General features: G+C 40.4%; 1 protein-coding gene across 1 annotated transcript in view; it reads right to left on the bottom strand.

Moving 5' to 3' along the window:
* The window catches only part of KDR (kinase insert domain receptor), a 68,860-nt gene extending 54,791 nt beyond the window's left edge, over positions 1-14,069 (bottom strand). The window contains exons 1-2 of the mRNA XM_060778534.2: positions 13,837-14,069; positions 3,487-3,577 (exon numbers count right to left, since the gene is read on the bottom strand). Of these exons, the coding sequence (XP_060634517.2) occupies positions 3,487-3,577; positions 13,837-13,909 (164 nt within the window). The 5' untranslated portion in view covers positions 13,910-14,069. The remainder of the gene's footprint in view (positions 1-3,486; positions 3,578-13,836) is intronic.
* Positions 14,070-14,312: the final 243 nt, after the last annotated feature.

The following is a 14,312-nucleotide window of genomic DNA, read 5'->3' as shown; positions in this document are numbered from 1 at the left end:
ATGTTCAAACTTGACATGATCAAGACATACTAGGACTTTTACAGCACAGACTGACTTTAAGGACTAGCTGTTCAGTAGAGAATGAGCAAGCAGATCAGATGGATATTGCAAAAATCACTGATGCATTTGCTCATATCAAAGCAAAAAGAAGCCTTGTTTGAACTGGAGTGGAAAAATTGCAAAATTTTGGCAAACACTCAGAAGTTATATAATTGGCTATTGATGTAGCAAAACTAATTTTGGGGAGAGCCAAATGGATTGTGCAGGTGGGTTTACTCCAAATTAGAGCTGCTCCTATGAGAAAGAGCTAACTTTTTAATTCTTCAGACACTTCCATCATGAAAGCATTCAAGGGAGATACAACTGAATGAATATTTAAACAAGTTTCTCTCTATATATATATTCTGACAGATATATAAAGGATTGTATGTGAACCAGTGAGGTGTATGGTTTAAGTGCTGGACTATGATTCTGGAGACCAAAGTTTGAATCCCAATTGAACCATGAAAACCTATTGGGTGACCTTGGAAAAGTCACTCTCTCAGCCTGGGAGGACAGATATGACAAATCCCTTCTGAACAAAACTTGTCAAAAGAAAAAAAAATCTGATGATAGGGTTGTATAAAATATTCTAAGTGTATATTATATGCATACGTGGATTCAATGATATCTCCCATTATTTCAACATTGGCAGGAGCCCAAACACAATATGATTTTTTGGTACTATTCCATTATCCGGGCGGAGGCCACTAGCGGCCACTAGAGAGAGAAGGACAGTCCATTTTATGGGGTGGGAGGGGTTGAAGGAGGAAACCCACTTCCCCTGTTTTTGCTGGTTGTTCCCCCTCCCCCCTTCCCATATCATAAATTAGGGACATGGGTGGGGGGAATAACAGGAAAACAGAGGGAAATGGTTTTCCTCCTTTAACCTCCATAAAATGGACTATCCTTCTCTCTCTAGCACCCTCTAGTGGCCTTTGCCTTGATAATGGAACAGTACTGATTTTTGTTTTCTAGATTCACAATTTGACATTTTTAGATTTCCACTAGCTGTGCCCTGCCATGCGTTGCTGTGGCCTATAGTAAAACTTATCAAAGTTGAGGTAGATATCTGGACTATTATGAAAGAGAGGTACCTACCTATTCCTTCCCCCTTTTCCTCCCCCCTTCTCTCCTTTCTTCCTTCTCTACCTCTTTCTTTCTTTCACTACTTGGTTTCATCCTTCTCTCTTTCCTTCATTCCCTCCCCCTTTCTTCCTTTGCCTTTCTTCCCTCCCTGTTTGCTTCCTTCTTTCACTTTTTATTTCCTTTTATTTTACCACCATCATAACAATAACAATAATGCAATGCATTGCCTCTGGGACCTGACACCTCTCCCATTCCTCCAGGGTCTCATAGGAACAATAGCATAATAATAATAATAATAATAATAATAATAATAATAATAGAAATAACAACCTTTACCCGCCATGTGTTGCTGTGGCCAATCTTCCCTCTTTCTCTCCTTCTTTCCCTCCTTCCTTCCTTCCTTCCCTCCCATCTTTCCTTCTCCTCTTCTTTCTCTATCTCTTTCCTTCCTTCCCCCTTTTTCTTTCTCTTCTGCTGTCTCTCTTTTCTTTCCTTCCATCTTTCCTTTTCTTTCCTTTTCTTCTTCCTTCTTTCTCTAACTTTCCTTCCTTCCCCCTTTTTCTTTACCTCCCTTTCTCTTTCTTCCTTCTTTCCTTCCTTCCTGTCTTTCCTAGATTTTGACAGGGCAGGAAGGGGCGGGGTGGGGTTTGGAGGTGGCGTGAAGTAAAAGGAGGTAAGATTGGGGTGGGGGAGTGATGGAGCGTGGGGTTGCGTGTGTGTGTGCGGCGGCGGGGGGGAGTGATGGAGCGTGGGGTTGTGTGTGTGTGTGCGGCGGCGGGGGGAGTGGGGTTGCGTGTGTGCGTGCGGCGGCGGGGGGAGTGATGGAGTGTGGGGTTGCGTGTGTGTGTGCGGCGGCGGGGGGAGTGGGGTTGCGTGTGTGTGTGCGGCGGCGGGGGGAGTGATGGAGTGTGGGGTTGTGTGTGTATGTGCGGCAGGGGTGTGTGTGTGTGCGGGAAGCGGCGCGGCGGGGCTTGGAGTGGGCATGGTTTCCGCAGAGGGAACGTTGGCCGGAAGGGCATGTGCGCGCGCCAGGGAACTTGCGGCTGGGCGCCAATGCGCATGCTCAGTTGTTTTGCCGTTTTGTGAGTGTGTTGTTGTGTTGTTTTTCATTTTGAGTAGATATGTTTGTACCTTGTGGGTTGTGTTATGGGCATGGGAATTTTGGTTAAGTTTCGTTGGGGGGGTTTTGAGTTTTGTTTTTTTGCCGTTTTGAGTGTGTTGTTGTGTTGTTTTTCATTTTGAGTAATATGTTTGTACCTTGTGGGTTGTGTTATGAGCATGGGAATTTTGGTTAAGTTTCGTTGGTTTTTTTAGAGTTTTATCCTTTTGCCGTTTTGTGAGTGTGTTGTTGTGTTGTTTTTCATTTTGAGTAGATATGTTTGTACCTTGTGGGTTGTGTTATGGGCATGGGAATTTTGGTTAAGTTTTGTTGGGGGGTTTTTGAGTTTTTTTTTTTTTGCCATTTTGAGTGTGTTGTGTTGTTTTTCATTTTGAGTAGATATGCTTGTACCTTGTGGGTTGTGTTATGAGCATGGGAATTTTGGTTAAGTTTCGTTGGGTTTTTTTTTAGTTTTATTCTTTTGCCGTTTTGTGAGTGTGTTGTTGTGTTGTTTTTCATTTTGAGTAGATATGTTTGTACCTTGTGGGTTGTGTTATGGGCATGGGAATTTTGGTTAAGTTTCGTTGGGGGATTTTTGAGTTTTGTTGTTTTGCCGTTTTGTGAGTGTGTTGTTGTGTTGTTTTTCATTTTGAGTAGATATGTTTGTACCTTGTGGGTTGTGTTATGGGCATGGGAATTTTGGTTAAGTTTCGTTGGGGGGTTTTTGAGTTTTGTTTCCTCGTTGGATGCCCCTAACAAATTTATATATATATATGTAACCATCTAGTGCAGGGGTCCTCAAACTAAGGCCTGGGGGCCGGATATGGCCCTCCAAGGTCATTTACCCAGCCCTCGCTCAGGGTCAACCTAAGTCGGAAACTACTTGAAAGCACACAACAACAACAACAACAACAACAACAACAGCAATCCTATCTCATCAGCCAAAAGCAGGCTCACACTTACCACTAAAATACTTATAAGTTTATATTTGTTAAAATTGTTCTGAATTTCAATTATTTATTGTTTTAAGTGGTTTTTTGACTACAAATAAGATATGTGCAGTGTGCATTGAAATTCATTCACGATTTTTCCAAATTATAATCCGGCCCTCCAACAGTTTGAGGGACTGTGACCTGCCCCTCTGTTTAAAAGGTCTGAGGGCCCCCTTGCCTACACTAGTCAAGAAAGTCACAGAAAGAAAATAAACTAATTTAAAACCTGTATTTGAAAGTACTACCATTTCTGTGCTTTTTCCTTACCTGCAAGTAATTTGTAGTGTATCGTTTTCAGTGACAGTAATGAGAGATTTTTGGGTGCTGAGTAATGGTGGATCCAGAGAAACAGGGGAGTCTGCAAAATATGAAAGATCAGTCAGTAAATATGTTAACGGAAACTTGCTCAACAGGGAGGATTATAGCAAATTATACATAACTTATTTGTACATTTAAGTGAGCATATACATCCATTTCGTGCATGTAAAGTGGAATTCTACTGTACACTACTCTGGCACAGGAGTTGTGCCATTTATGGGTTAAATTATGAAGGACAAAACATGTCCTTTCACATATCATACTAGAAATTGTGAGCTGTGTCATAACAGGAAGAATGGGCAGATGGTCAGAAGCTAGCAAGCCAGTTGTACAATTCAAACAGCTAGGGTGGAGTTCCTGTTTTGTTGCATTGCAAACTTCAAGGTCTAGCTAAAGGATATGGGTCATTGAAATGAAGTGAACTTAACTTCACATAATGATCTCATGCACACGGAACAACTGAAATCTTTTCTGGTTTTTGTTTTCAAATGCTTTTTTAACATAACTATGTTTTGCCTATGTTTCACTACCTTTGCTCAAAATCACTCAGAATTATTTGTATATGCCTCCTTTTATATGTAATGGTTTGAATGTTAGATAGGACTTCTTTTACACTGTCCTTATGTACCAGGATCTGATCCCAGATTTTCTGCTTTGAACTGGATTATATGAGTCTCCACTGCCATATAATCTGGGATAAGCAAATAATCTGAGATGAGATCCTTGTTTATAGGGGGTGTAGAAGAGGTCTATGAAGAAAAGGATCTGAATCCCCATTCAATCATGAAAACTGACTGAATGACCTTGTGCAAGTTGTACACTCTTTGGGCTCTTCCACACAGCAATATAACCCAGAATATCAAGGCAGATAATATGCACTATCTGCTTTGAACTGGGTTATTTGAGTCCACACTACCATATAATCCAGTTCAATCCAGTTTTGTGGAAGGGACCTTAGCCTCAGAAAACTAGTTGGCATAAGTCAGAAATGACTTAAAAGCACACAATATTACACATATCATATATTATACTATCTAAATTATAGATTCCTTTTTTTTTGCAAAACAACTACATTTGCATAGAGTGAAAGAAAATCATCAAACAAATAAAAATTAGGAAACAACTCAATTGTGATTTTTTTTTTAAAAAAATGTATTTTATACATGTATCTTGTGTTATTTTAAATTGCGGGGCAACTTCTCTTGTCTGTAAGAGAATTCCAAAACAGACTGGCAAAGCAACACAAATTCAATGCTATTGCATTACAAATGAACATTGGCAGGAACTACAACAGGTAACTACAGCTCCTTCCACACAGCTGTATGGAATCCACATTGAACTGGATTATATGGCAATACGGACTCAGATAGCCCAGTTTAAAGTAACCCAGTTCAAAGCAGATATTGTAGATTATCTGCCTTGATATTCTGGGGACCCTTTCACACAACTGTATAAAATCCACACTGAACTGGATTATATAGCAGTGTGGCCTCAGATAATCCAGTTCAAAGCAGATATTGTGGATAATCTGCCTTGATATTCTGGGTTATATGGCTGTGTAGAAGGGCGCTACAAGAACTTTTTATAACACTGGCTTTCTGTGATGTAAAGGAATAAGGAAGCAAAGAATAAAGCAACAGGAAAGTGCACTTTTTGTAACTTAATAATCTAATTTTAGTGACAGAAGTACAATGCAATACAATAGGAGTTATAAAATAGCTTTGGGAGGTTGCCGGGTACTCATGTGTTACCTAGTCCAACTTACACAAAAGCTAAAGGATGCCATTATACAACAAAAGGAAGACTCCAGCAAAATAACTGTATCAAAAGAGGTTAAAAGTAGGATCTTTCTATTTGAGTTGGAATAGGGTCAATGGGCTCCAGTCCCGGTCCAGATGCTAGTGAAGATATTACATTACATTGAATTTCATTATCCTAACACTGACGTTTTTTGTTTTTTAAAAAATACTTAAAACTCACCTCGAACCATGAGGAGAGGCGGGTAAGAAATATTATTATTATTATTATTAACACAACAAGATGAGTCCACAGCAGACATTCTGCTGGCTGTTGTATTGGATCACACGTCGGACACTTCCCAAGTGTCTAGAACTGTGTGATGTGCAGCTGGCAGATGGTAATTTTGTCAGCGCCGATTGTGTTTAAGTGCAGGCCAAGGTCTTTAAGCACTGCACCCAGTGTGCTGATTACCACTGGAACCACCTTGACTGGCTTTTGCCAGAATCTTTGCATATTATTATTATTATTATTATTATTATTATTATTATTATTATTGGGTTGTAGACCTCACTACCTCTGAGGATGCTTGCCATAGATGCAGGCGAAACGTCAGGAGAGAATGCCTCTAGACCATGGCCATATAGTCCAGAAAAACCCACAACAACCCAGTTTTTCTGGCCATGAAAGCCTTCGACAATGCATTATTACTATTATTATTATTATTATTATTATTAAAAAGTACTCTTTCCCAAATGAAATTCAATGCAGTTTTTAGAGCATTTCCCCCAGAAATAATGTGTTTGTTACATTGTTCACAGTCTTCCCCCACCTCCCCACTATCCTTACTGAAGATTTGAGCAACATGTTGACAATCAAGAACTAGAGGAAAGGAGAAACAGGAAGAGAAACCCGGTGATACCTTTCCTTGTGCAAAGGAAAATGGGGGAAAGAAAGCCCTGTATAGAACATGAGATTTTGGAGAAATGAATGTGCAATGGACAATCCAAGAGAAGAGAGAGACACATTCAGAGGAAGAGCATAACAAGATAATCACAAAAGACAAGACTGGAAACACAGGGTGGAGTGGGCACACAGAAGAGCTGAAAGCAAAGATTGAACATATGGACAGACACACAAAAAATAAAGAAAATGCAGAGAAAAGACAAGAGGAAGAGAACACCGGAGATTGAAGAAGCAATTGAGGATACATGAATAACAAAATAATTATTGCAGATGAAGAATTTGAAAGACAGTGAGAGGCTGAGATTGGGATCTAAAGAGAGAAATGCACGGTATAGCTAGGAATAAATGGAAAGAAGATGGGAAGTCAAAGGTAGCCTGAGCCAAAATTAATAGCATTCTTCAAATCCTGATCTGTACTATCATTTCCTCCAACATTTCAGTAAGCGCAGTTTTGGCTCAGAATAATAGTGAATGAATAATATATTAAGATATGTTTGTGCGGTTGTGGATAGGTATGCACAGTCACTAGAGGAAAGATGAACTGAAAGTCCTTAGTGGTTCTGAATGTGTTGCAGATGTGATTGCCCACTGTGTCCCATTTCTCTATCATATCATTTTGGAACTGTTTATTTTATTTTGTTATGTTATGTATTTATTTTGATGGTATTTTTGCTTTTCGTATTTTATTTTGCTGTACTTGTATTGTATTTTGCTGTAATGTTGGGCTTGGCCTCACGTTAGCCATCCCGAGTCCCCTTTGGAGAGATGGTGGTGGGGTATAATTAAAGTTTATTATTATTATTATTATTTTACATTGGATTTTTGGCTATTCAGAAGAAAAATGGACGAGTTGCAGACATGAGGATTCTCAGATAAACAAGTAAATTGGGAAGGAGAGGAGTTCTTCAAGCATGATGTCAGATTGGGGTGTTTATGAGGCATGTAAACCAGTTTTCTTCATGGCCCATCCAAATAAAGTAACAAAATTTGAATAACAAAATCTGTTCCTCATTTGAAAGTGTTATTTTCTCTTTAATTGTGTGGTAATTACTTTGAAAGTAGTTGTTATACTCCAGAAATTTTGTTTTGGTGGCTGCCACAAACTATGTTGAATTGGTTGAGACTCTATGAGATATTCATTGAAAAACTATAGCCAAATGTGCTATGTGATGTTCCACAAAAATAAAGTTTTTGCAGAGTTGCTGTAAATTTTCCAGGCATTATGGCCATGTTCCAGAAGCATTCTCTCCTGATGTTTCACCCATATCTATGGCAAGTATCGTCAGAGGTTGTGAAGTTTGCTGGAAACAAGGTAAGTCGGGTTTATATGTCTGTGGAATGTGAGGTTTGTTGAAAACACTTGCCTGGTTTCCAACAAACCTCACAAGCTGTGAGAATGCCTGCCATAGATGTGGGGCAAAACATCAGGAGAGAATGCTTCTGGAACATGGCCATGCAGCCTAGATACACAGCAACCCAGTGATTCTGGCCATGAAAGCCTATGACAACACAAAGTTTTTGCAGTTTGTAAAAATCACACAGATAATGTTAAAGAGATAAAATAGGTACAATACTGTAATTTTTTTACAAAAAAAGGGCAAATTAAAAAGCCATTAAAATTAATTCTTCCTATAATAATAAATAATAATAATAATAAACTTTATTTATACCCCGCCACCATCTCCCCAGAGGGACTCAGGGCGGCTTACATGAGGCCAAGCCCAACAATACAACAATGCAAATAAACATCAATATTCAATGACAGTAAAATCTAAATAAATAAAAATCTAATGTTCATTTGTGAGATTAACATAACTCAAAAACCACTTGGCGAATTGACACCAAATTTGGACACAATATGCCTATCAGGCCAACAAGTGACCATCACTTGAAAAACACTGAAAAAGACAGCAGAAAAGACTTAAAAGGCAAAAAAAAATACATTACAATGCATTCACAAAACCACATATATACAAATACACAAATATACACACACACATATACACAGCAACACGTGGCAGAGGGCCACAGCAACACGTGGCAGAGGATGGCTAGTGTAAATAAAAATAAAATACAAAAAATAATATAAATAAACACAATAAACACAATTTAAACACAAGAAAATAAATCACAGTGGGCAAGGCCACTGGTCATATTTCATTTAAAAATGGGAAGGTAATAGCGGCCAGAAAATAGATCTAGATCCACTGTAGATCTCTCTGTGATTTCAGAACATCAGGAAAGAATTTGTGTTTTCTAATAGTTTAACAATAGCAGCATCAAAACAAGTCTTATAGTATTCTAGAACTCTAAACTATGGGGCAACCCCAAGAATGTTTCTTTTCCTGTTAGTTTTGCTACACAAATTCCTGGGATCTGAATCATTCCATTCTAAGAATATGCCTGTTATAAATGCTCTGATTAGCGGATCTCAAGATTCTGATTGAAAAAAGCAAGTTTATCCTCACAGGCCTGACTTCTTGAACCCTTACATTGCACTTTGCAACTGGGAAACTTTGGGATGAGGACCAAAAGAGAGACGAATAAATATATTTGGCTTTTGCAAACTAGATCTTCATGGACTCTTGATCTTTCACTCACCAAAACGAGGAGCTGTTTTCTTTTCATACACAATGCTTTGCTTATTTCATTATTAGCTAACACAGAGAACAGTGTCAATAGAAAAACATGGGTTATTCATCTTGAACAATAAAGCTGGAGAAACAGCCTGAAAGAATCTTTTCGCCCTTCAAGCCACTGGCAGCATGAATAGTCCACTATTTCCATACAATGCCTGCCCCCTCATTAGCACAGATAATGACCGAAATGCTTTTGCTCATCCTAACAGGAGTAGACCTATTGAATCAGTGGAATTTACATTCAAAGTTGATTTGCCAAATTCCCATTGATGGATCGGTCTACCCCAGTTGCCCCAGAAGCTATGCCACAGAGTTCCCTATCCAATATTTAAATACACTACTTTGATTGTGTTGATTTCCTGATTGTATTTCTAATTATTTCTTCAATAACTTTTTCTGAAAGCAACGTGAAAGTTTGCCGGGGTTAGATTGATTGGATTTTAAATACTTGTTTTTGGTTGTTTGCCATTTGAGTTACATTTGTATTTGATGATTTCTTAAAAGTCATAGAGGATGGTGTGATTTTTTTTTTTTTTTTGCGTGTGTCGGGAGCAACTTGAGAAACTGCAAGTCGCTTCTGGTGTGAGAGAATTGGCCATCTGCAAGGACGTTACCAAGGGGATGCCCAGGTGTTTTACCATCCTTGTGGGAGGCTTCTCTATGTCCCTGCTTGGGGAGCTGGAGCTGACAGAGGGAGCTCATCCACACTCTCTCCAGATTCGAACCTCTAACCTGTCAGTCTTCAGTCCTGCCTGCACAACGGTTTAACCCAGTGGTTCTCAACCTGGGGTCCCCAGATGTTTTGGCCTTCAACTCCCAAAAATCCTAACAGCTGGTAAACTAGCTGGGATTTCTGGGAGTTGTAGGCCAAAAACATCTGGGGACCCCAGGTTGAGAACCACTGGTTTAACCCATCGCACCACCGGGGACTCCAATGTGAATGATAAACATACAACAGAGTCAGCCAGACTTCTTCAACTTGGTGACTTCCAAGTATATTGACTTTTAAGTCCCATTATCCCCATATAGCTCAGGATATAGTCAATCCTTGGTAGGTAGAAAAAGTATAAAGTACAAAAAAAAACCCGATCCAGAGTTCAAATAATTACTTTTCTATAGAAACCCACTAAGACACCTTCCAGACAGCTGAATAAAATCTCACATTTTCTGCTTTGAATGGAAATATATGGCAGTATAGACTCAGATAACCCAGTTCAAAGCAGATACTGTGGGATTTTTCTGCCTTTATATTTTGTGTTATATGGCTGTGTGGAAGGGCCCTAAGTGATCTTGAACAAGTCACAGTCCTTTAGCATATTTCTAATCACTGCAGAATCCAAAAACATGGTTTATGGTAGCATAAACTGGATTTATAGAGGACCAGCGGGAAGTGATAGTTTGAGCACTGAACGACAACTAGTGTCATGAGTTGAAATCTCTGGTCAGCCATGGAAACCGACTAGGGGACCTTGAGCAAGTCACACTCAAACTCATAGGATCACACTCATACAATCACAGAATCATAGAGTTGGAAGAAACAGCATGGGCCATCCAGCACAACTCCCTGCCATGTAGGAAAAGCACAATCAAAGCACCACCAACAGATGGCCATCCAGACTCTGTTTAAAAGCCTCCAAAGAAGGAGCGTCCACCACACTCTGAGACAGTGAGTTCCACTGCTGAACAGCTCTCACAGTCAGGAAGTTCTTCCTAATGTTCAGGTCCTTTCCTGTAGTTTGAACCAATAGCTAAGAGTCCTAGTCTCCAGGGCAGCAGAAAACAAGATTGCACCCACCTCCTTATGACATCCTTTCACAAATTTATACATGACTATCAAGTCTCCTCTCAACCTTCTCTTCTCAGCCCCAAACTGTTTAGAACACATCTTGCTTTAAAAACCCTGTAAAAACACTGCCTTGGTGTCTCCATAAATCAGAAAGGCACACCACAACATCTAATAAAATGTCTTCTGCTAGAATACCATCCATGATGGTGTTGATGTTATGGACATTATGAGATTATCTGTGCCCATTCTTCTCTCCCTTGATAACTGGCAATGCTTTCCCTTGATGTTCCTTCTGTCCATGGTCTAGAACTGGGAAATTACTTTTTTGAACTACAACTCCCATCATCCGCCTGCTGACAGTCTAAAAAAGGCTAAATTCTGGATCATACTCACAATAAGATGAAGAAACCAACATATTTTGACAAGGGTGGGACATTGTTATTGATCAACAGCCTCCACTTCATTGGTCTTCACAGGCTCCCCTTTCAAAAGGAGCTGATAACACTATGTAACAAAATTTTAAAAAATCTGATCCTGGATTGAAAGTGTTATTTCCTGTTTAATTGTGTGGTACTGACTTTGCAAGTAGTTTATATACTCCACAAACACCATTTTTGTAGGATATAAGATATTCCAGACAGGTCATTTATCCCAGGATCTGATTCCAGGTTTTTTGTTTATCCCAGATTATCTGGCAGTGCAGATTCATATAATTCAGTTTAAAGCAGAAAACTTGGGACTGGATCCTGCGATATGGGGCCTGTCTGGAAGAACTCTGTGTTGAATTGGTTGAGATTCTATGAGATATTCATTGAAAAACTATATTAATTGATTGATTGATTTACGACATTTATATGCCGCCCTTCTCAGAGCAGGACTCAGAGCGGCTTACAAGATATATATACATACAATATATTATATTATTAGCATAGTACAATATCAGTATTAAATATTACTATATTGTGGTATACCATTATATTGTAATATTATTAGAAATATTACATGTAATATAAATATATAATTATATCATAATATTATTATTATTAGTAGTAGTAGTAGTAGTAGTAGTAGTAGTATAATACTATTAAAAAAAACTATGACAAAATGTGCCACAGGATGACCCACAGAAACAAAGTTTTGGCAGTTTAATTAACTTTTTCCAAGTTTCTACAACAGATTGCATTAGGAAATGACATTTATAACCCAGGAGCAAAAATCATGTTATATAGTGTAATCTAAACCTTGGCCACATTGTTTCCCCTGATATAGAGGTGAGTCATCTCCCTCCTTTCCCTGAATCCCACCCTTGAGAAAATCCAGCAGGAAGTTTGTCACTTTCAGCAGCACCAACATCGCTTGGAGAAGGAGACTTTTCCCAAATCACTACGCACATCAAACTCCTTTTTTTCACTCTCTCTTTACCCATGGCTAGAGAACTGACACTGCCCATCGGGAGTAGAGCACTCCTATGACTGGGTTGTTGTGAGTTTTCCGAGCTGTATAGCCATGTTCCAGAAGCATTCTCTCCTGACATTTTGCCTGCATCTATGGCAGGCATCCCCCCAGAGGTTGTGAGGTCCTATGGCCTCACAACCTCTGGGTCTTTCTTAGTGGGTCTCTCTAAGAACTCATGTTGACAGTGAGATTTTTCTGCCTATGCTACTCATGTGCCTTGGGCTAAGGGCTATGCAGGACAAAGCATGGCACACAACCTATGGTTTTCCCAACCCTCCAAACTCCTTGCCAGGGAAAAATTGCTCTCTTGTCCCTTCTCCATAGATTGTGGAGGGCTAGGGAAGATCCCTTCCCACCCAATCCCTGGATCCCCTGAGTGAAAAAAACCAAGAGACACTCAAAGAAGGAGCCTCCACCACACTCCGCGGCAGAGAGTTCCACTGCTGAACAGCTCTCACAGTCAGGAAGTTCTTCCTAATGTTCAGATGGAATCTCCTTTCTTGTAGTTTGAAGCCATTGTTCAATTACGTCCTAGTCTCCAAGGCAGCAGAAAACAAGCTTGCTCCCTCCTTCCTATGACTTCCTCTCACATATTTATACATGTCCTCATCATGTCTCCTCTAAACCTTCTCTTCTTCAGGCTAAACATGCCCAGGTCTTTAAGCCGCTCCTCATAGGGCTTGTTCTCCAGACCCTTGATCATTTTAATCACCCTCCTCTGGACACGTTCCAGCTTACTTACTTTTAAAGGAGTTGTCCTACTCCCAAAACTTTGTTTTTTTGTGGCTGCTACAAACTATGTCAATGTTTTTATTAGGAGACACAAATGATGTATGCTTTTAGTATTCTTGTTATGGTTTTATATTATGTGTTAATGTTTTTAAATGTTTTATTATGTTTTTGGGCATCGAATCATTGCCATTGTAAGCCACCCTGAGTTACCTGAAGGCTGAGAAGGGCGGTATACAAATATAGTAAATAAATATGTCAAATTGGTTGAGTTTCTTGTGAGATATTCATTGAAAAGCGAGAGCAACCTGTGCTGCGGGATTAAGTTTAGGCAGTTTAATCAACTTTTCCCATGCCTTTATGATAAAACCAGTCAGGAAATGGCCTCGACAACCCAAGAACAAACATCATATTAGATAGTGCTATTGTTTATACTTGGCATCTTCGGTATGGCTTGGCGGTCTCCCATCCAAGTGCTATCCAGGGTAGACCCTGCTTAGCATCCCACCTCAGAGGGGATCTGCTTCCTTTAAGGTAATCATATTACATAGTGTTATCACTGACACTTGGAATCTTCGGTATAGCTTGGCGGTCTCCCATCCAAGTACTATCCAGGGCCGACCCTGCTTAGCATCCCAGCTCAGAGGGGATCTGCTGTGTTTAGGGCAATCATATTACATAATGTTATCATTGACACTTGGAATCTTCGGTATAGCTTGGCAGTCTCCCATCCAAGTGCTATCCAAGGCCGGCCCTGCTTAGCATCCCAGCTCAAAGGGGATCTGCTGCCTTTAAGGTAATCATACTTCATAGTGTTATCATTGACACTTGGAATCTTTGGTATGGCTTGGCGGTCTCCCATCCAAGTGCTATCCAAGGCCGACCCTGCTTAGCATCCCAGTTCAGACGGGATCTGCTGCCTTTAGGGTGTTTATAGATGCCTCCCCTCACAAGACAATAACAGCAGACAGCTCGTGCCTGCCTTACCTGAATGGACCCTCCAAGGCTCTGCAAGAAGCAACAGCAGGACGAAGAGCCCCAGTGGGGCGCCCAGCTCCATCTGTCCTCGGAGCAGCACCAAAGGAGTCCAGGGAAGGAAGGGATCCTGGTCAGTCTCAGCGCCCTGGCATCAGCTTCTCTCCCTCTGGCTTTGGATCCAAGCGCTGCTCAATCCGAGAAGAAGCTCAGGCAGATGGAAATTGGAAAACTGCTGTGCCTTCCCGCAGACCAGCCACAGGAGCCTGGAAGGCGGGGCTTTCCCAATCCGGGAGGACCAATCACAGGGCGCAGGGCTTCTTCTACGTTCCGAGGGGGAGGAGCCTTGCCAAGCCCCGCCCCCCTTGAGAGTTCCCTCTACTTAGCTGTAGGAGCCTTGTCTTTCTATGGGGGGGGGGGGGGGGAGGTGTTGTACCTACTAAGCATTAGAATTCTGCTCCAATTTTCAGGCATTGCAGTGTCTTATA

The sequence above is a fragment of the Anolis sagrei genome, chromosome 5 (genome assembly GCF_037176765.1).
Source record: "Anolis sagrei isolate rAnoSag1 chromosome 5, rAnoSag1.mat, whole genome shotgun sequence".
NCBI lineage: Eukaryota > Metazoa > Chordata > Lepidosauria > Squamata > Dactyloidae > Anolis > Anolis sagrei.
This window is presented reverse-complemented; position numbering and strand designations above follow the sequence as displayed.